Source organism: Hordeum vulgare, chromosome 7H, assembly GCF_904849725.1.
Source record: "Hordeum vulgare subsp. vulgare chromosome 7H, MorexV3_pseudomolecules_assembly, whole genome shotgun sequence".
Lineage (NCBI taxonomy): Eukaryota > Viridiplantae > Streptophyta > Magnoliopsida > Poales > Poaceae > Hordeum > Hordeum vulgare.
In genome coordinates this window covers 606,340,860-606,361,204 of record NC_058524.1, presented here as the reverse complement: position 1 = coordinate 606,361,204, position 20,345 = coordinate 606,340,860, and the positions used below count along the sequence as shown (strand labels likewise).

General features: G+C 45.1%; 2 protein-coding genes across 2 annotated transcripts; both read left to right on the top strand.

Moving 5' to 3' along the window:
- Window positions 1–486: 486 nt before the first annotated feature.
- Window positions 487–11,188, top strand: LOC123410921 (probable histidine kinase 1). Its single transcript, XM_045103847.1, is given in 22 exon segments — window positions 487–932; window positions 1,905–2,765; window positions 2,908–2,964; window positions 3,083–3,310; window positions 3,802–3,895; window positions 3,994–4,200; window positions 4,532–4,662; window positions 4,890–4,939; window positions 5,083–5,393; window positions 5,512–5,615; window positions 5,840–6,565; window positions 7,212–7,388; window positions 8,191–8,288; window positions 8,344–8,347; window positions 9,542–9,640; window positions 9,706–9,745; window positions 9,748–9,797; window positions 9,800–9,999; window positions 10,181–10,234; window positions 10,236–10,336; window positions 10,339–10,371; window positions 10,374–11,188. Coding segments are annotated over 21 exon segments (3,504 nt in total). The 5' UTR covers window positions 487–932; window positions 1,905–2,066; the 3' UTR covers window positions 10,415–11,188.
- Window positions 11,189–19,163: 7,975 nt separating this feature from the next.
- LOC123410920 (protein GLUTAMINE DUMPER 5-like) lies at window positions 19,164–19,966 on the top strand. The gene has a single exon (XM_045103846.1). The coding sequence runs from the start codon at window positions 19,249–19,251 to the stop codon at window positions 19,792–19,794; it is 546 nt and encodes a 181-aa protein (XP_044959781.1). The 5' UTR covers window positions 19,164–19,248; the 3' UTR covers window positions 19,795–19,966.
- The last annotated feature ends 379 nt before the right edge of the window (window positions 19,967–20,345 follow it).

Genomic DNA, 20,345 nt, shown 5'->3' with positions numbered 1-20,345 from the left:
CATTTGGATCATCGCGTTGGACCGATTTTCCTATCCGTTTCAACCCAAACAGACACACACAGTTTGGATCGATGAGTTGGACTTGCTCTAAGGTAACCAGAACGCGGATAGATCTTTCTGTTCGTTCCAATCCAAACGGACCCGTATAATTTGGGTCGACGCGTTGGACTTACTGTAAGGTAACCACACATGAGCAAGTCAAAACGGACACCCAAGTTCACAACATGCACTGTAGCACCAAGTCAACAAACTGCAAGGAGCAGAGAAGATAAAAAATGGTCAAGCAACCAGGCAAGCCGGCCCCACACGAACTACTGCTGAGTTCGTTCCTAGGAACCGGAACCGGGAATGCCCGCGACTGACAGGCGGGTCCCACCCCACAGTCTCACCTCCCTCTTCCCCTGTTTAAAAAACTCCACTCCTCCCTCCCTCCCCCACCCCACCCCACCCCTCCGCCATTTTTTAACCCCCCAGCCTCGTCGCCGTCGCCGTCGCTTCCGCCACCGCCGGGCCGGGAGCGGGCGGCGACCGGATCGGCCGGGGACGGGGAAAAAGAGAACCCGTCCGCCCCCGCGCCGGGCGTCGTCGCCAGTTGCGCGATCCATCCCTTTCTTTTCTCCCTCCTCCTCACCTCACATGGCCCCGTGGCCGCGATTCCGCCCTCCCGCCCAATTTTATACTATTTCCCGGCACATGGCCGCGCCCCCTCCCCGCCCTCGCTCCGCTCGCTGCCATTAGATCCTCCGCAAACTCCACCGCCCACACCCCCCCTGCTCCGCGTCGCCTTGCCGCATTGACCCCCCCGCTTCCAACTCAACCTCGCGCGTCCTCTCTGCTCCCCGCCCCCGTCCCGTCCCCGTGTCCGTGCGCGTTCAGCAGGGGAGAAGGAGGGAGGAGGCTTCGTCTGCGGAGCTCGCGTCCCGTCGTTTCAGGTTGGTAGCTCTTGCTCCATCGATCTTTCGCCGTGGCGTGAGGGCCGCCGATCGCGGGCGCCCGCTCTGGCATTCCGTCGAACGCCTGGCGGGCGTGTCGCGATTTCGCAGAGCCGCTTGGCCCCGGGTGGTGGCATCCCACTTGGCATGTTTTTCCGTTTGATCGGGTGGTAATCGAGGCCGGGGATTTGATCCAGGGGTGCCGCGGCGCTCTGGGCTTTCGTCGGCATTCTGCCGAACGGGTTGCGGGCATGGACCGGCGGAGCAGAGCAAGGTCTGATCCTACTGGGATCAGGTTCCTGACGCATGCTGTTGCTTTGGTGGCTGTTTTTTACTTGCGCCTCTCTCTAGTGCTGACTGTTTGACTTTATGAGGTTCCGATATGCTCCATTCGGTTTGTGGTGACTCGGCCTCTTGATCCCTTGAAGAGGTCAGTTCAATCGGACGCTGTAGTTCAGATTTGTGTCTGTCATATTTTCATCGGCATTGTGTTTGGTCCTGTGGTTTTTGTAGAATCTTAGATTCAGTCCTGTACCTTTTTCACCGCCGTCCCATGATCCGAAAATGCTATCCAGCTTACCTCGAAGAAAGGGAAGGTGACATCTTTAAGGATTGTGTGGAGTTTCGTAAAAAGGGTAGGGGAGCTGCATGTCTGCTTTTGTTGCCACAGTCATGACAGTTTACCTGGTTGCCCTGAAAGCGGAATTCCTTTTGGCATTTTCGCTACAGAATTGGACTTGAATATGCAGTACCTGTTGATCATATTTTGCTCTCACGTAATTTTTTTGGTTTCTCCAGCGCACTCATAGTATTCTGCAATTCAATTGATCAGCTATTGCTGCATAGATTTTTTTTTTTAATTTAAGCACCTGTCCTGATGAGATTATCTTCTTTCATTTGGCATCAGCTTGCCAGCTGGATGTTTTATGCAGAAAAGAAGTAGCTGCTGATCCCCTCTCTCTCTGTTTGCAGGTTGGGATCAGGCGTCACAGCTTGCTGTTCTCAGAGCACTGGGAACGTTGAAATTTGAAGTAGAAATTAGTGTGTGTAAGCAAAAGCACCTGCTGGGTGCAGAATGACTCAAGTTTGAGTTAGATTTCACCAGGTAGCAGAAGTGCTTGATATAAAAGAAAGATGGGCGACGAATACCGGTGCGATTCCGATGATGAGGTCGCACCACCAATGTGGCCTAACGTAGGTGATGCACACCAGAAGCAGTTCAAAATGGAGGAACTTGGAAAGGACCATGATGCACTCAACGATGTTGAAGTTCGCGAGCAGCCTGCTCGTGTGGATCACCACCGGCTTATGGAAATTGCAAGCTCTGAGAAAGGCACTTCTCAAATGCAATACTTTTTTAAGCACTGGCAATATACGCGGGCTAATAATGCTCGGCTTCTGAGCGAAGAGGTTAGTCTTCTCTCCCAACAGAGAAAAGAGATTGAAGAAAAGAAGCAGCAAATCTTGGAGGAGCAGCGGTTTCAGGATGAAAATTATTATGCTGCGAAGAGGCAAGTGCCAATACTGGATGAAGTTTACAAGAATGAATGGAGGCGTCCGAGCAAAAAGACTGATGACCATTCTCGTAATCAAGAGCTTAAAATAGATGCAGAATACAACACTATTTCCTATTGGAAAGAGCGAGCGATGCAATTAGAAATAGCGCTTGAGGCCAGCCTGGAAAGGGAGCGCGCATTGGAGGAAAAGTTGGAGGCAGATATAAAGAATCTTCAGTCACATACACCGGTGGAGGAATTCTCTGGAATGTTAAAACGGGCTGATTACTTCTTGCATTTGGTTCTCCAAAGTGCTCCTATTGTGATTGCTCACCAGGTATGGTTTATCTAAATTTACACTAGTTACAATTTGATAGGTACACAAGAAGTTGTTCAAAGAAGGCACATGATGGAGCACTGAACATGAACTTCGATGAAAGGGTATTGGTAATGATACATATTCTCTTTCGTATTTACAGGACGCTGACTTGCGGTACCGTTTCATATTTAATCACTTCCCAACACTTGCTGATGAGGTAATTTAATTCTTGCTTATACCTTCACCGTGCCTTCGCCGACTTTTCTGCTTCACATACTGTTCACTGCTCTTACCCTATAAATTTTGACTTTGTTTAATTACAATTTATTTTTCAGGATGTTATTGGTAAAACCGACCATGAGATATTGTCAGGCGAGGGCATAGATGAGATGAATAATGTCAAGAGGGAGGTTATGGCCAAGGGTATACCAACTAAGAGAGAGTTTGTATTTAACACTCCATTGTTTGGAGCGAAGACTTTTGTGACATACATTGAACCAGTATTCAGCAAATCTGGGGAAACAATTGGTGTGAATTATGTTGCAATGGACATAACAGACCAGGTGATTTGTTGAATTTACTTCTTCATATAGGCCTCATCAACTCCATTTCATTCTGAATCTTGAGAATAAAAAATATTATTCGTTTCCCCTGGCTCTTGTGTGCACAGTAAAAGTCACCATCCTTGTTGGTCTGCGAAGGATGCATGCAATTGTAGCTAGAAGCCGAGAACTGCATACTAAAATTTCTCCTTCAGCTAGTGGCACTGCGCCTATTTCTAACTCTGTAGGAACCAGTGGCTTCTTGTAGCATTTTAGATAATTATCATTTCTTACCAGTGGTCAGCATCTTATATTTCATGGCTAGACTCATGATTTCAGTTTTGAAATCGCACACGAAACCGATATTGTGCATTGGAACCTTCTTGTGAGGATTGCATAAACTATTCTTTAAGAGTACTTTTCACATTAAATGGGACCTTAATTAAATTGCATTTAGTACACCGCATGTTGTTCTGTATTTTGTTCCACCCTTCTGATTATTTGCACTTTAGGTCAAAACAAGGGAGAAAATGGCAGATATAAGGGTGAGAGAAGCTATCCAAAAAGCCAAGGAAACAGAACTTAGCAGATCTCTGCACATTACTGGTTTGCATCTTGCAGCACAGTCTATTTTACTCTAATACAAGTATTGAGTTGTAGGTCAGAATTGTACACTGAACGCTTCCGCTTACCTAACGTTGCAGAGGAAACTATGAGAGCAAAACAAATGCTAGCCACCATGTCACATGAGATCAGATCTCCCCTTTCAGGGGTTCTTAGCATGGCTGAAATTCTTGCAACTACTAAACTGGATAAAGAGCAATATCAGTTGCTAGAAGTTATGTTATCTTCTGGAGATCTTGTATTGCAATTGATTAATGACATCCTCGATCTTTCCAAAGTGGAGTCAGGTATTTAAAATGATATGTTATTTAAGGAAAATGAGCCATTTATCTCCTTCTTTCCAAGTGGTTCCTAGGAGTTGTTGCATGCAACACAGTAACACCCACTATAAGAATATAATGTATACATTAAAGCGCATTTCAATTCCCACTGTGCTACTTGTAGTAAACAAGTTCAGAATGACATTTCTGGAGTGAAGATAGTTTTTGAGATTTGCTCCAAACAATTATCCAAAACCGTTGATGCATTTCATTTGGTGTTATAGTTGTGACCATATTTCTCTTTGTGTCTAAGACACTTGAAATCTGAGGTAGGTTGTTTCTGCCTTCGTTAATTCAGGAGCTATGAAACTAGAGGCTACGACATTTAGACCAAGGGAAGTAGTTAAACACGTACTCCAAACTGCCGCAGCATCTCTGAAGAAGGAATTGACCCTTGAAGGGTTTATAGGAGATGATGTTCCATTGGAGGTATTGAGTAATAACTACCTTTTCTTCCATGTTTTCTTGTCTATAGCGTTAACTTTACGCATTCATGTATCTGCAAATTGACTTCAGTCACCTTATGGAAGAAAATGAAGTATCTATTTATAAGTTTAAGTAGTTGCAGAGCCGGAAGGATCTTTGTCAGTTTGGGGATTTCGCTTACTTAAAATGATTTCATTTGTCTCAGTCATATTTTTTCAATGTTGTTGTAGGTCATTGGTGATGTGCTAAGGATTAGGCAAATTCTGACCAATTTAATCAGGTAAGCTTCCATTTCCTATATTCCTAAAGCATACCAGCCTTTAAAGAGATTGGATAAAAGTTAAATAAAACAGACATGTGCTTGGATGTAATGCAAAATATATGTCTGAATTCTGATATATATCTTATTTGGAACCATTCCAGCAATGCAGTGAAATTTACACATGATGGGAAGGTTGGGATAAAACTCCACCTTGTAGATAAGCAGCAAGCGGGATGTGAACTAGAAAACGGGCAACTTCATAAGAGAGCTCATCCTGCAAGCCCAGTTACTACTGCCACAGAAAATTCTGCTGCCTCTCCAAGAAACTATGATAAAGATGCTTTGCGTTGCTCCAATCGTGAAGATGTTTGCCAGAATGGTGTTGTATCAAATGAAAATTTTAGGGAGTACCAAGAGGGAGAAGTTGTTTGGCTTCAGTGTGATGTACATGATACTGGGATTGGAATACCAGGTTTTTCCCCATATATCTCCTTTTATCCCCATATCCTGTTTCAAGGGGAAACATATAATCTCTGGGATTTTTTTTGTCTCCTTTTCTCATGATTCTTTCAATCTATGTTCACCTGTAGAGAAGGCACTGCCGTGTCTATTCAAGAGGTATATGCAAGCCAGTACGGATCATGCAAGAAAATATGGTGGAACAGGGCTTGGCCTTGCGATCTGCAAGCAGTTGGTATGATATTTTTTCAGTTCTGGTTATTGATTCATCTATTAGATAAAATTAAGATACCAGTAGTTATGCATGAATTAACCACTAATACCTGGAAACACAAGAAGAAATACTTTAATGTTAGTTTTAGCTAAAGCAGGTTCTCTGTAACTTAATAAGTCGTGTAATTTTTCTTAGATAATGAGTAAATCGTGTAACTATTCTATTGATTTTTCACAATGATTCAGGTGGAGTTGATGGGTGGTACTCTAACTGTGGTTAGCTATGAGGATGAAGGATCAACATTCACGTTCATGATACCTTGCAAAATTCCTGCAAAAGAGGAGAACAGTGACGATCCTGATGATGAGGCCAGTGCTCGTAATAATTTCACTATCAATGATATAGAAGGATCTTTCGTTTTCAAGCCGAAAGTGCGCCCTTCTCTCCTGTCTTCTGGAGTTCCTATAATGAACAACACCAAGTTCTTTGGCAGCAATCTTATGTGCTATGATGATTCTACTAATGTAATAGAGAACCATAAACCGTTCTCCAATGGTTTCATATCGATGAAAGATAATTCTGGGAAGTGTGCCCCTGCTGCTAGTCAATCAAATGGTCCAAATGTTAGCAGCATAGAGGAAGAAAAAAATGATTGTTCAATGGTCTTTGAACTGAATAGTCAAGCTGAACGGGTTTCCAGTTCCCGAGCCGACACGGCATCAGTTTCAGGGGCTGGCATTCAGGAGGGAAGGAAAGCATGCAAAGGTCTTGAAGAAAACTCACTTAACAAGAAATCCAAGTGTTCTCCAAGTAGCAGCAAGGCAAAGATCCTCCTTGTCGAAGATAACAGAGTCAATATAATGGTGGCAAAATCAATGCTGGAGCCGCTGGGCCATGGAATAGACATAGTAAATAACGGACTGGAAGCAATCCGTGCAGTACAGCACCATCAATATGATATTATCCTGATGGTACGACAAACAAAATTCTTCATTGTCTATGCTACATGCTAGAATTAGTTTGGTTTCTCATGTTTACCTCATCAATTTGTTCATATGTAGCCATCACTTCATTCTCAATTGCCTCACCTGAAAATATTTTAAGATACAAAAGTGACACTTAAGGATGCCAAGTTTACAGAAAAAAAAAATCCAGCCAACAGGTGCACCTTTTCATGAACACAACACTTGAAGCACAATTTTTGTTTTGGAGAAAAGGCCTAATCTGTTAGGTCTGTTAGGTGATGGATATACATTATTCTGAACCTAAAAATAGGCAAGGGTTACTTTCCAATAATCGATTGACTTGGCTCATTGCTTGTTGTTCTAGTGTGTTCCAAGCGTCATGGATTATCTCTTGTTGTCTATAGTGATTAGTTGCCTTCCTTGCTTCTATATCACTACTCACCATGGACCGGTATAATTGGCATTGTTTGATAGCGTAGCAGATTACCTTTATACTATTTGATAAATATAATTAAGTTATAAAGATGGTGCCTCATCTTCTGATATCATTACTGGCGTCAGGACATCCTTATGAAACCAAGTGAAACTTATACGATATGGTAGCCTTTCTTCTGCTCTTCTGTTGACAATGGTAATGACACTTTCTTCACAGGATGTTCACATGCCAGTAATGGATGGTCTACAAGCCACTAAATTGATCCGTCACTTTGAAAATACTGGCTGTTGGGACGCTTCTGTAAAGCCTGAACACAATGAGATGATAGCTAACTCAGCTATTTCATCAGATTGTGTGCAAGACAAGAAAGGGAAGAGGGTACCTATAATTGCGGTAAGCTTACTTAAACAATTCCAAATTCATGTTAGTATCTGTGTCTCACCTTTGTTCCGATGTTACTTTATGATTGTCTGCTATTTTTTTTATCATACATTCATACACAGAATGACATGCAGTTAAGTGCGTAGTGGAAAAAAATAATATTCATATATGCAAAATAAAAATTGCAATGCTTCCATCCAGTGCTCACATTTAGAGTAAAAAGTAAAATATGCCCCTGCATCTAGTATTTTAAATGTTCATGTTATCTCTGCCTTGCTTTGTAAGAAAAGTGTCCGAACTACACGCCATCACATTACCTGTATCTAATTTTTAAGAATAAGTTGTATTTTCTGTACAACTACAGTGCTATAATTAGAAACGTGTTACTTATACAGTAACAGCTCGAATGTATGAGTGATTAGCATATACCATTGTACGTCCTTTTATTTTTCCTCTCCAATTAACGTGGGAAATACTAGCACCTCAGCGCTACCGAAGGAGCTCCTTTGAATCTTTTTTTAGCAATATCATAGACTTGCCTAGACTTTGAAAGAACATACCTGACACATTGTGAGAACAACATTTCCACTTTAATGATTATTAACAGTGGATGATTTTTCAAGCCTTTTCAGTGTCTTTCTGGCCATGGGGCTTCACATACTCTTCCATTTGGCTTTAAATATCAATGCATGGGATTTCTGTGTGGCTCAGTTAATCTCCACATGACATAGATATTAGGGAGTATGGACAATTACGTTAAGTCGATTATTTTCGAGTACTGTATAATAACCCCTAATATCGTGATAAATTGCAGATGACAGCAAATTCATTCGCGGAGAGTGCTGATGAGTGCCTCGCTGCAGGCATGGATTCCTACATATCTAAGCCAATGAACTTCCAGAAAACAAAAGAGTGTCTGCAGCGCTATTTGTTGTCTCAGTAACTAACCAATTGATGTAAAGTGTAGGAAGGTAATTTTTAGCTTAGGAAAGTTTTGTGAAATCATATCACTGTTTTCTTGTAAATGTTATTCCCTCGACGCATCAGAAATGCAATAGATATAGTGTTAGCGTGTCCTGTCTTCCCAACTACTTACCTTACTATTGGGAGACGGACAGAGAGCTCTTTTTTAGGGAGCGGGGCCAACCTAGCCCGGTCAGTAAGATCACATAGCTTACTCAAACTTTAGAGTCCTCATTGATTGTATGAGACATGAACTGATATTCTGTCACTCCTGTATATATCCTATCCTTTAGCAATTAACTGTCTATTACTGCCATTAGCTTCAGTTTTGTGATGAGATATGAACTGATATTGTGTCACTCCTGTATGGATTTCCGTGATATTTGTGGATTAAAGCTGTCATCCTTTTAACGCGGATTAATATCGGCTCAAAGATTTATGCATCCCCCCCCCCCCCCCCCCCCCCACCAAACAAAACGTTTGCCCTGTCCTCGTCTCCTCTTTTCGTCAAATGCTTATTCTTATCTTGGTGAAAATTAGTCAAAGTACTTGCACAAACCGTTGTATGTCTGCAATTCTCTGTTTCTTATCTTAGAAAGTGAATGCCGAGGATAACATGGCCATAACCTTTTTATGCAATCAATGACTTTGATTTGGTTGATATCATTATAAGTTTGTTAAGTTCCTATGCTAGAGATCGTGTCGCCACATTCTTCGGATCATGCCATATATATGCAAAGGTTTCGTGCCGGTTGACATCTAGCCATGGGCCCAACTGCGAAAGCAAGGATTTAGTAATAATTACTGCAGTATCTTCAGAGATTTGTCACTAAGAAAGAACATCCAGAGATTCCTGTATCTCGGACCCTGCAGTAAATTCGAAGCTGGAGCACTCCATAAAGCAGTTTAGAAGTAGTAGTATTAGGCAAAGATCACCCCCCCCACAATGATAAGAAACGCGGGACGATCTTTCCCCGGATCATCATCATCGTGCTGGATCAAAGCAGCAATTCACCTAATAAAACTCTTTGCTTTCCTGATGCTGACCTGCACTAAGCCCAGTGTTGCTTATTATTCCCCCTTCCTGTTGTTGACAGCAGATTTGCATCATATCTTGCTCTACTACTACTACTGCTCTTACATGAAGCATCATCTGTCAACTTAGTCTAACTGCAGCATCATTTTTCTCTCTCTTCTGGCAGGTGATCCTGGAGCTGCTGCATGAAGATTTGGCGCTGCTTTTCGGCGCTGCGTGCTCCTGCTCCCTGCGAGTGCTGGTGTCACTGGCAGCAGCAGCGAAAGCGGCGCTTGCCGAGAGGGACCTGCCAAATGCCATGGGTGGATAATGCTCCTCTCTTTTCTTCAGGTTAGGGGAAAGGGGTTTTTCCTGGGAAGTGCTGGGGCTGATGAGGAGCAGTTGAGCACAAGGGCTGCCGTGGGTTTGAGGGGCTGATGCATTGCACCGTACTGCCACCGGACAGGCTTGTGGGCGACGGCGCGGTCGCTGTCGCGCGTTGTGGCTCGATGCCCGGTTCGTCATCTCGACGGCGACCCATCGCGGGAAAGAGGGAGCTGGTACAGATCAGCATTCAGCACGGCCGTTCGTTCCTACCGGCCGTTCGACGACGGCGATTTTCAGTTGCATTATGGCGCCACCATCTCCAGGTGCCAAAAGGGGGGCACAGGCACGCACAAGTTGAGGGTGATGATGGCATGTTAGTGCGCCTGTGGATGGATGGGTCGTGGATGTGGCCCTCTTGTGCTCTCTGCCTGACGAGCAAATTAAAGCAGCATGTTGTGGATAATGTTGGTAACAAGAAGCTGAAGACCTGAATGGATATTTCTTCAGGTTGCTGGGTGGGTGGGTGGTATCCTGTGAAGCATCAGATGCTCGCCCTCGTTCATCATGATGAGGGAGAAGTCGCCGGGAAGTCACCGGAACCATGTCCCCGCCCCCTTTGGCTTTGCATCTGCTGCAGTCTGGGAACACCTGGGCACTGTTACCGTGGGGAGGTTCTCGTTCCTGCATCCCGGCGAACCCAGCAGCACCGAATCTGCGGCCCCCGGTAGAGTGATGAAGTTCAGCCGCGCGCCGGGACATGCACGATTGGCATGGCGCCGTGGATTAAGTTTGGCCAGTCGACCGTCGACGACGCCCTCCGGTGCGACGCTGACACGTCGTCGTCGGGGGCGGATGCGTGGCCGTGCTCTTAATTAGAACAAGTGACATGACGCGTCGTCGTCGACGGCGGATTAATTTGGTGGCCGTGTGCGCTTGTGGAGATTGTTGTCATCCTCATCCAGGATGACTGTGGACGCTGCGGCGAGATGCACTCGCCGGGTGTTTGTTCCGGAGACACGCTGGGACGGCGACGGGGCGTGGATTCAGTACATACGCCGATGGAGAATGGTGTTGGACGGAGATGTTGTGATGGGAGCAGTAGCATGATTCTTGGCCGCAGCAACACAACTGGGCGAGACGTGTTGGGTTTACTGCTGCATCGATCCTGACCTGGAGCCCTCTCACTCACTCTCTCTCCATCTGTGTGTGTGCTCGAGTTTCTCTCGACAGTGATATGCCTTCTCCTGGCGCTGGCTGTCCACCACTGACCACTCCATGGAATCTCGCTCTTCTAATCTACTAACCTTTTCTCGTCGCAGAGTGGATTCTGTGGGCATGGTGTGCACCACTGAGGTAATAGTTGTCGTTTTCGATGAGGACGGTTAACATGAGGTGTTGGTCCTGCTCGCTTGTGTGGCCATCAAGTAAACCATTTACATCACAAAAATCACACAGCATTGTATATGTTTTGTGTGTGTGTGTGTGTGTATGTATCTTGGTGATTGCATGGTTTCTCCCACGGACGACCTTCCAGGAGCAACTTTTTGATTGGTCCTAGGCAAACGAAGCAATCTCTCCGTACAAGATTGATTGCTACTCCTGCAGCTTCCTCCGCCTTGGTCCAGATATGCTGCTGCTGCTGCTGCTCTTAGGTTACTTCACCGGCAAAATGGAAAAAAAAAATTGACCCAAGAACGAAAGTATTTCACAAACTGAACCGCCTTTGAAAAAAAAATCCATCTGACCCCTTTTTGTAGCGCCTTTGCCTTTTTTCCCCGATAAATGGCGTATGTATTATCTTAAAATGTAGCATCAAGCGGATGTGGCGGCCTGAGACCTAGTGTGGCGCGTAAGCTATAGGCGTCACGCTGCACTGTGTGGCGGCTAAGACAAAGCCGTCACACAATGCAGTGTGACGTCTAAATGTCGGCCACCACACAAGAGGGCCAGTTGGATGTTTTTTTTTTAAACGCCATCCAGTTTGTGAAATACTTTGGTTCACGGGTCAAATTCATCAATTTCACGTTTTCCTTTTTAGCCGAACTCGTGGGAATTGCTTTCCACGGCAGGTTTTCAATTTTGTATGCCGAAAGGCTTTTACATGCCTAAAGAAAAGGGAAAGAGAACCGATCCAAGCCAATAAGATATTTTCTAACACCAGCAGGGATATTTGTTAGCTAGACTGACGTCCGATGGGACGGAGGTCAGCCGTGTCGAGAGGGAGGGAGGGAGAGAGGGAGAGAGAGAGAGAGAGAGAGAGAGGTGGCCTTGGATTGGAATCCACCTCACGTCGGCCACGTCTTGTGGTTGTGGGTGTGGCATTACATGCATATTCGCAGCACGATGGAACGTGGATTAACGGGGTTGGGTGGACTCACTGGTGTTGCCTAGCTAGCTAGTGGAGCGTGCGTGTGATCTCATGATCTCACCCGCCGTTATTCCGTTCAGGCAGGTGACCAAACTAACGGCCTCTTCTTCCTTTCGCTAACGTCCTGAGATAGACCAGCCCTGTTGTCATCGGCGCGCGTAGACGCACCGCATCCGCAACGGCACTGACCGACGGGCCCCACATGCATTGCAGCTAGCACCTCGCTGCCGGGCTCCCGATACCGAGGCCGCAACTTGCCTCCCTCCATGGTAATCCTTGGGTTCCCACGACACGACGGCGGCAACGCTCGCCTCTCGCAACAGTAATCTTGCGCGGGGATTCATGGCGGTCACAAAGTAAGCGATGGCCGACGACGGAAGGGAGAAGAGGACGATAGATATGCGGACCACTACCGGTGCGTGAAAAGACAAGGAAAAGCAGAGGAGACTGTGAAGGGCCTAATAGAGACGTGTGGCGCGACCGATCAACGCTCGCGATCGGCCGCCCGATTACAATCACGGTCCATGGACGTAATGGTGAAATCTCGTAATTTCTTTACTTTTTACATATATTAACTGCCATCTTCTTTCAGATGTGTGTACGAATGAGTTTTATTTCCTCAAGAATTATATTCATGCACGTACGTAAAGAAGAAAGTTATCCACAAAACTGACAACGGATAAGGGATTGGGGACTAGCAATGCAACAGTACGGACATGGCTACGTATATATAGTAGTGTAACAGGTGTATGTACTTCTGGAGAACTCTTGACCATCTGACACATCCATGTAGGCAAAGATGGGACACAAACTTCCAATATGCAGCTCATCACTGTGACCTTTTCATGGCCAGTGATACATTAATTAAAGACCAGCATATTCTTTTCTTATATTTTTTTCTAATATTTCGGCAGCGTCACCATTGGCCGGACAGGTGTGTGATCAACTTTGCCAGACACCATCTCCCATTTGGAACTGTGCCTCCAGGAGATTGATGAGATGCACACCTATGGATTGATTGCCACCCTCGTCCATCCACATCGAATATTTGAAAGCCAGGGTGGCTTGGATCCGTACTCTCCTCCTAAACCCTAAGGTATTTGGCACGAGGTGACCTCATGGATCAGATCGACCGTCAAACCCCGGGATGACTCTTTCATTGGTCACAGCAGGCCATCCACTGCACCCCGAGACCTCTATGAAATACCGCACCTCTCGACGATCATGCTCATGGTGTGGTAGACCTCGAAGAAGCGTAACACGATAACATTCAACAAACTCGCAACATAACATCGCTAATTAACCTTCCTGACACGATTAGGACTGACCCCTCTGTGGGTTAGAGAGGAGAGGTTCTTCAGGCTATGCCTAAGAGCATCTACACCCGAACCCCTTAAATCCGTTTCAAACGTCAGGTAACTCGTCTGGTCAAAAAATCATTCTAGTCGGATCCTTTATACTGATCTCAAATGTCTGGACTGACTGACATCTCTTAAATCAGTCTCAAATATGAGGACGATATGAGGGCTTATGAATGCGTCCGGACACGTCCCGTCAATCCGTCACATAGAACAACATGACCCATCCCGGTTTACTTTTTCTCTTTCTTTATTCATTCTTTTCCTTTTTTTCTTCTTCATCAATCACGTGCAAGTGAACGAACATATGCGAAAAAATATGAACGGTGTGGCTGCGTGAACGAAAAAATAAGGGTTCGAAACGGACACGCCTAATAAAGGACCGGGCATGTCCGCCAACGTTTGAGGGACCGGATTTGTAAGTTTCGGTTGTAGATGCTTTAACAATTAGGGGTATGGTGTCGTGAATGTGGGTGTGGCCTATCCTAGGGAAATAGTAGATAACTATTTGTTCTTTCTACCAACATCTACTATTTGTTCTTTCTACCAACGCATTGAGGCGTAAATCTTATCGCATCTTCAAAAACAGTTCTATGTGGCAAAGCTAGGGTTAGACTTGGCCCGCGTGGGCAAAGCCCGGTCAGACATTCGAGCTTTCATGTGGAAAAGTTGAGCCCGAGGCTAGCCCAGATGTCGGGATTTCGCGCCGGGTTATCGACCGAGGCTGCACATGCTCAGCCATGGCTACAACAAATGGTCGACATGTGCAAAGCTTTGTCAGTTGTCACCTCGCTATAATCTCCCGCTATACTCGCCCCTTACTCTCGCCGGTTGTTCTTCACGCTGTTAAATGTGTGCACCGCTAAGAGCTTTTCTCCGTCGACCACATGTCGGTTTTCTTCCCATTCCCTTCCTTTGTAAAATTTCCTTGTTTCGAAGCGGCGGAATGGAAAAACATTCAGGTGGGCCAACATCCCGTAGACCTGTCAAAAATAAATAGGTGCGGCAACTACTAGTATTATGAAGCCCGATCTTTTACTGGGGTTTTGCGTGAGACGTTTGGAGTAAATTGAGACCCGTTGTAAGATGAAATTATGATTGAGTATTTCTGGCATGTTAAAAGTATGTTGCATCTATCTATTCGACTGATTTAAAATTTTGAGAGATTTTAGCATGGATTTTCAATGCATGGGTGCTCCACCAGTTGCGCAAGAACACTGGGTCCACATGTTTTTTTTGAACCGCAAACCGTAGAACAACAGTTCTAAGGTAATTTTTCATTAATAGGGCAACAACAAAAAGTAGAATATTTAAAAAATAAAAGAAAAACTACCGTAAAATAACTACATCTATGGCTCTCTCAACCAATGCCAGTTTGTGGGAACATGAGCTCACAGTAATAAGAATGCCCTTTGCCTTACACTCATCATAGGTGTGCGTGCCAATCCACTGTTTCAAGCTGCTAAAATGTTTTGCTTTAATTCTTGTGTTCAGGCAACCTCAAATCAGCTTTGAGACTATATTTCCAGCAGTTAACGCTTGGTACTTCCTGCTTGGGTTGACCGGCGGACTTTTTGTCTAACCCTAGCTAGTATATCTTGTAAAGTGACAATACGGAACGTGATCGGCTAAATAAGTTCACTGCCGGGCTAAGATGGACTTGACCCTTTGGTGGTTGGATCCAGATTCAGATGTCATTCGTCAAGGTTCAAGTTGATATTTCTGAACGGGAAGAAAGTGAAGGCGGGTAATGATCTCAACGCCAACCGGAACCGAGCGCGACACGTAGGGTGCCCAACCACCCAATTGAGGCCCGTAACATAACATGTGAGTGAGTGAGTGAGTGAGTGAGCCCAGCATGCGCACACAAAGTCACAAACTAATTAAAGCAGAGCTCGTGAGCTCCTTCCTTCCATCCATGGATGGATGCTAGCTCTTGCGCGAGCTGATAAAGCCAAATTAACCCGTACCACCTACGTACGTATGTACCAATTGAGTCCTGCGAGAGTGGAATCGATCGTCATTTTGTTGAGCTATGTGCAAATAGCGCGGACAGGAGCACCACGACTCTCCTCAAATTATAGAGCAAGTAACTCCATCCTAAATCCTGAGCTACCGTTATAACCCATGACTATGAAACCGACAATGTTAAGCCTTGAACTTTCCAAAACCATTTAGTCCGAGGCCTATTCCAGTTTATGATGTGTTTAAACTTGCAATTTATGCTTTTCAAAGAATGTGTAAATTTCGAAGAATGCTACCAATTAGAATAATCCAAACATATTTTGAATTCCCTAATTTTGTAGTTTGTATTTACGCCATCTCTTCAAGGAGGGTTCTTGCGCAATTTACTCATAGTTATGTAATCATAGTCAAAGTAATTACATACTTTCAAATAATCACCAAATAGTGTTAGCTAAACCTTTGTCGAAGTTTGACAATTCTAATTGGCCTTCTATACCCGGATAGACGTTTATTAATTTTCTCTAGGTGGTTAGCTCAGGTCATGTCTTGCATTGAATGTAATAGACACAAACGATAAGTGGGATATGTGACATTAGGATTAGGACGACACACAATTCTTCTGAATTATTGCCGTGATTGACATCAAAATTTATTGCCAATCCATACATATCCTTTAGTTCTCGCAAAAAAATATATACACACTGGTCTTCCATTTGCACCGATCATGGCACGAACAAATCAACGTGTATGGTTGCAGCGGGAGCCGTTCTGAAAGAGCTCACTGCACACAAGACATTGTAATGTTGAGCTGACATCCATATAAGAGGCACATTTTTTGTTGTATCAACTACCATGACGGGCTAGAGAACCTACGTTGGGGTTTGTGTGTGGACGCTCAATACATATTGCATCACCTTTTCTCCCGTGCAATCATGCATGTTGTAAAAAAATACACACCACTATCTTAGTTTGCTCTGTCGAGGCCATCATTATTTTGGTGTGGATAAGCTCACACCATTCAAGAGCAACAAAATTATTTTTCGTACAACTTTCTATGAGCGCCCATATCTTGTTTTCATGAGGCAGGAAATGTACCTTTCTGATTAGTTGATGCACTATGTGTGTGTTAATGTCCCATAATGAGAAGGATAGATACTCCCTAACATAAATTGTTTTAGGAGGGAATATATGTTTTGATTTAAAAAAACAAGCTTAAGGGGCACTACACTAAGCAAAGCAATTAATCTACTTACTTGGATATATAATATACTGTGTAGTATCATTCTATTGGAGTATTGGCCATGTGTTAGGTCCTCCAGCCACTCATAGTTTGTCACCCCTAAGCTAGCTCTAGGCCAACTAAAGCTTGCAAATGTAATCCACATTAATTTGGTGCTGGTAAAGCTCCACTAAGCGATGGATTTTGCTAGCTAACAAGATGCTTAGGGATAAGGACATGGCTTGTGAATTAATTGTAGTAGTTAACAACTTGTGCCACATGTTGATTTTCAGCTAAACTTTGTGCCGATGCTCGAGACTTTTAAATCCACCTATCTTGCTCTGATTGCTGCATGCGGTATATTTTACTGTGCCTAAAGCTAAAAAGGAAGATCCTGAAAATGTCCCAGACATTTCATATGTGTTTGGTAGTGAGGCTATCATGCATAATGATCGAACTATTTAGCCCAGCTGTGGTTAATAGGATAATATTACCATCAACATGGGGTGCATCCCCAGTGCCCCCCTTTATTGCTAGTAACATATCTATGTCTTTTCATCACTTTTCTCCAAAGAAAGAAGGATGATGCTTACGTCCCGCCTAAACCATATCATATACTTGCATTTTGTTTCTGGTTTGGACTTGGAGTCTTCCTATAATAAGTTTACAACACAATAATTCAGTAGAGTTCTAGATGATCTCTCCTCCCGTGTATCCGCGTCTACGGGTATCCACTCACACGACACCATCAATTAACTTTCTTAGCCCCTTAGAACAAACTTACTAAAAATATGGTGGGACCATAATTAAGGAATCTTCTTAGAGTTGAATAAAATACCAATTACATCATAAGACACCTCCACCCACCAAGAAAAAAGACACAAGGCCAAACTATTCACTAATCAAGCAAATGTGTTCCGCATAAATTAAGGAGGTTTAAGCTTAAGTTTTGTTTGAGCATGGAATTTATTCAATAGCATGTTCGGTAGAATCAAGGCCAAACTATTCACAACCGCACCATAGGAAACTTCTACATTTCTAAGTAATGTAGTAGTTGTAGTGACAACTGCATGAATGATTGGTCCACATAATGTTCTATCTTTCCTAGTTACTTGGACCTACACTGTATACCAGGTAATTTAATTAACATTTTTTTGCTAATTCTCGAGTGTCTGAATTTTTATAATTGTTAATCCAGCAAAAGCATTACTTAGACAAAAATTGAAGTACTTAAACAATAAGCACACAACAAAAAATTATGAGATTCCAGGCTTTAATTAAGTTATATATGGACTAACACTAGGATAAGAAATAACAAGGTGTTGATTCGAAGATATGACTGATATTTAATAATTTTTTAGGTAAATACTAAGAGGACAACCCTACTTATTAATGGACGATGGTTGTTAAATATGAACGAATGCATCATCGTCACCTGGCATCATCATGGATCCCCAGAAAGTCGTATTGTACATTTTAGAACTACCCTCGTTTGCTCTAATCCGTACTTATTTCCTTGTATCCATGAAATACTTCTGGATTCATACAAAAGAAGATTAGATTTTTATATCACTTCTGTGTTATGATTGAACAATGTAAACCTTGTAGATTTCTCCGCACCAAGTAGTTCATACAAAAACCTTAGCCGAAAGGCAAATAGCAAACAATTTAATAATCCACATATACTCGTATTCACATTCGACATGCATAACACAATTAGTTAATTTTATTAGCTCCTTAAAACAAACTTAGTACGAATATAGCAACTCCATAATTCAGGAATCTTGGTAGATTTCTGTATAAAAACTAAGAGGAAGATACGTTATTTAATCATCTTCCTCCGACCGCACCTTCCTTCGTGCCAAAACATATAGTTTGGAAATTGACATGGTCTATGACATGACAATTTGGCATGAAAGATGCTCCTCTCAATTATACAAAAGAAAGTGGTATCTAGAAACAAGATCTTCAAGAATGAAACTCGTAGCTTACAAAGTTGGGAGAAGGTTTACGCATGAGCTCACCATGCCCGTTTTTTTTTTTGGCTTGTCCAAAGTCTTGATTGTACAAATCTTCTTACCTATAAAAGTTCCATGATTTTGCCGTGGTTTCGCCTAAAAAAAGGTGTGATATATATATATCTGAAAATAGAGTAAACACCTTCAAACAAGAATTTCCCCATTGGTCATAGGGAAACCGCGAGGACGGCCAGGTGGCGACGGGAGAGGGATCGCTTGACCGGGAGGGCGGGGGCGGGGGGGGGGGGGGGGGGAGCTACGCAAGATGCCGGGAGGAGGGTGAGCTGCACGAGATGTGAGGAGTAAGAACCTAGGCGAACCGTTTTTTCTTTTTTGATAGATCCATCGGTCAGGATGACTAGTATCGGGCGGCTAGCGAGCGACCGATTCAAATTTGGACCGGCGCGCCTGTGCCTAGCATTGCCGTTGGTCATTTGGTATTCCCTGGCATCACAAATAGACAATAGTCCAATGTTATGCAAGTGTATTATTTCTCCCAGGCCTCCACCCCTATAAATACATCCCATTTCCCTCTCACCCCTCCACACCACCCTCAAGACAAAAAAACAGAGCAGCAAACTGATCAGGTGCAACTCCTCTGCTCTGCTACGCCGTGCCCGCATAACACCAACACACACCATGAGGCCCGGAGCCGAGTTCGTCGCCATGAGCCACCGCGCGGGGGCGCCGACGGTGGCGCCGGCGCACGGGATGATCAACGGGACGGCGCCGCACTCGCCGTGGCAGTCGCCTGTGCCGTACCTCTTCGGCGGGCTGGCGGCCATGCTGGGGCTCATCGCCTTGGCGCTGCTCATCTTGGCGTGTTCCTACTGGAAGCTCTCCGGGTACCTCGACGGCGACCGGGACGGCCAGGCGGCGGGGGGCGACGGGGAGAAAAACTCGGCGTCCGGCCCGTCCAAGCCGGCGATGGATTTCCAGGAGCACGTCGTGGTCATCATGGCCGGCAACGAGCGGCCCACGTTCCTCGCCAAGCCGGCCGCCAGCCGGGCTGCCGAGGTTGAGCTCGCGGCCGCGGCGGCGGCTGCGAGCGCGAGCGTCGAGAACGAGAAGAAGGTGGACGAGCAGGCCTGCGAGGTGAGCTCGCAGCTCGGAGGCGACCCCGCCGGCGCTGCGAGCAGTAGCCGCGGCCACCAAGACGCGGCGCGCCGCGAGCCTGAGCAGTGACCACCACCGCCATGACCATGAGTGCAGGAGCACGACGGCGCTGCAAGAAAGCTTGCAATGAAGCCTGGAGACAATGAGATGACAACTAACTCAGTTATTTCATTTTCATCCGATTGTGCGCGGCCATCAAATTCCACGGCGGCGGCAACTCCACGAGTGACGGAGCGAGCACGCCCGCGCTAGGCGGAGTCCAAGCGCCGCCGGCTCGTCTCGTCATGCCACCACCGCCGAAGAAAAGGCCGCCTCCCTCCGTGCGGCGTGGGTCACCGTCGCCCAGGCACAGGCCGCCAAGCTTAAGACCACGCCGACCGGTTCAAGCGCGAGGACGACGACCGCGGCGGGCTCCTCACCGGCACGAGCGCCGACGCCGATCGAGCGTGGCGCCGACAAGGAAGAAAAAGACGAAGCTGGCCCTGATGAGTAAGGAGCACACCGGCGATTCCCCCTCGGCATATAGCTTCGAGGTAGTGGCTCCGACGGAATGGCAGGCCTCGACAACCATGATGAAAAATTCTTGTCCAGACCGTCTACGGCCAGACCATGACGATGAT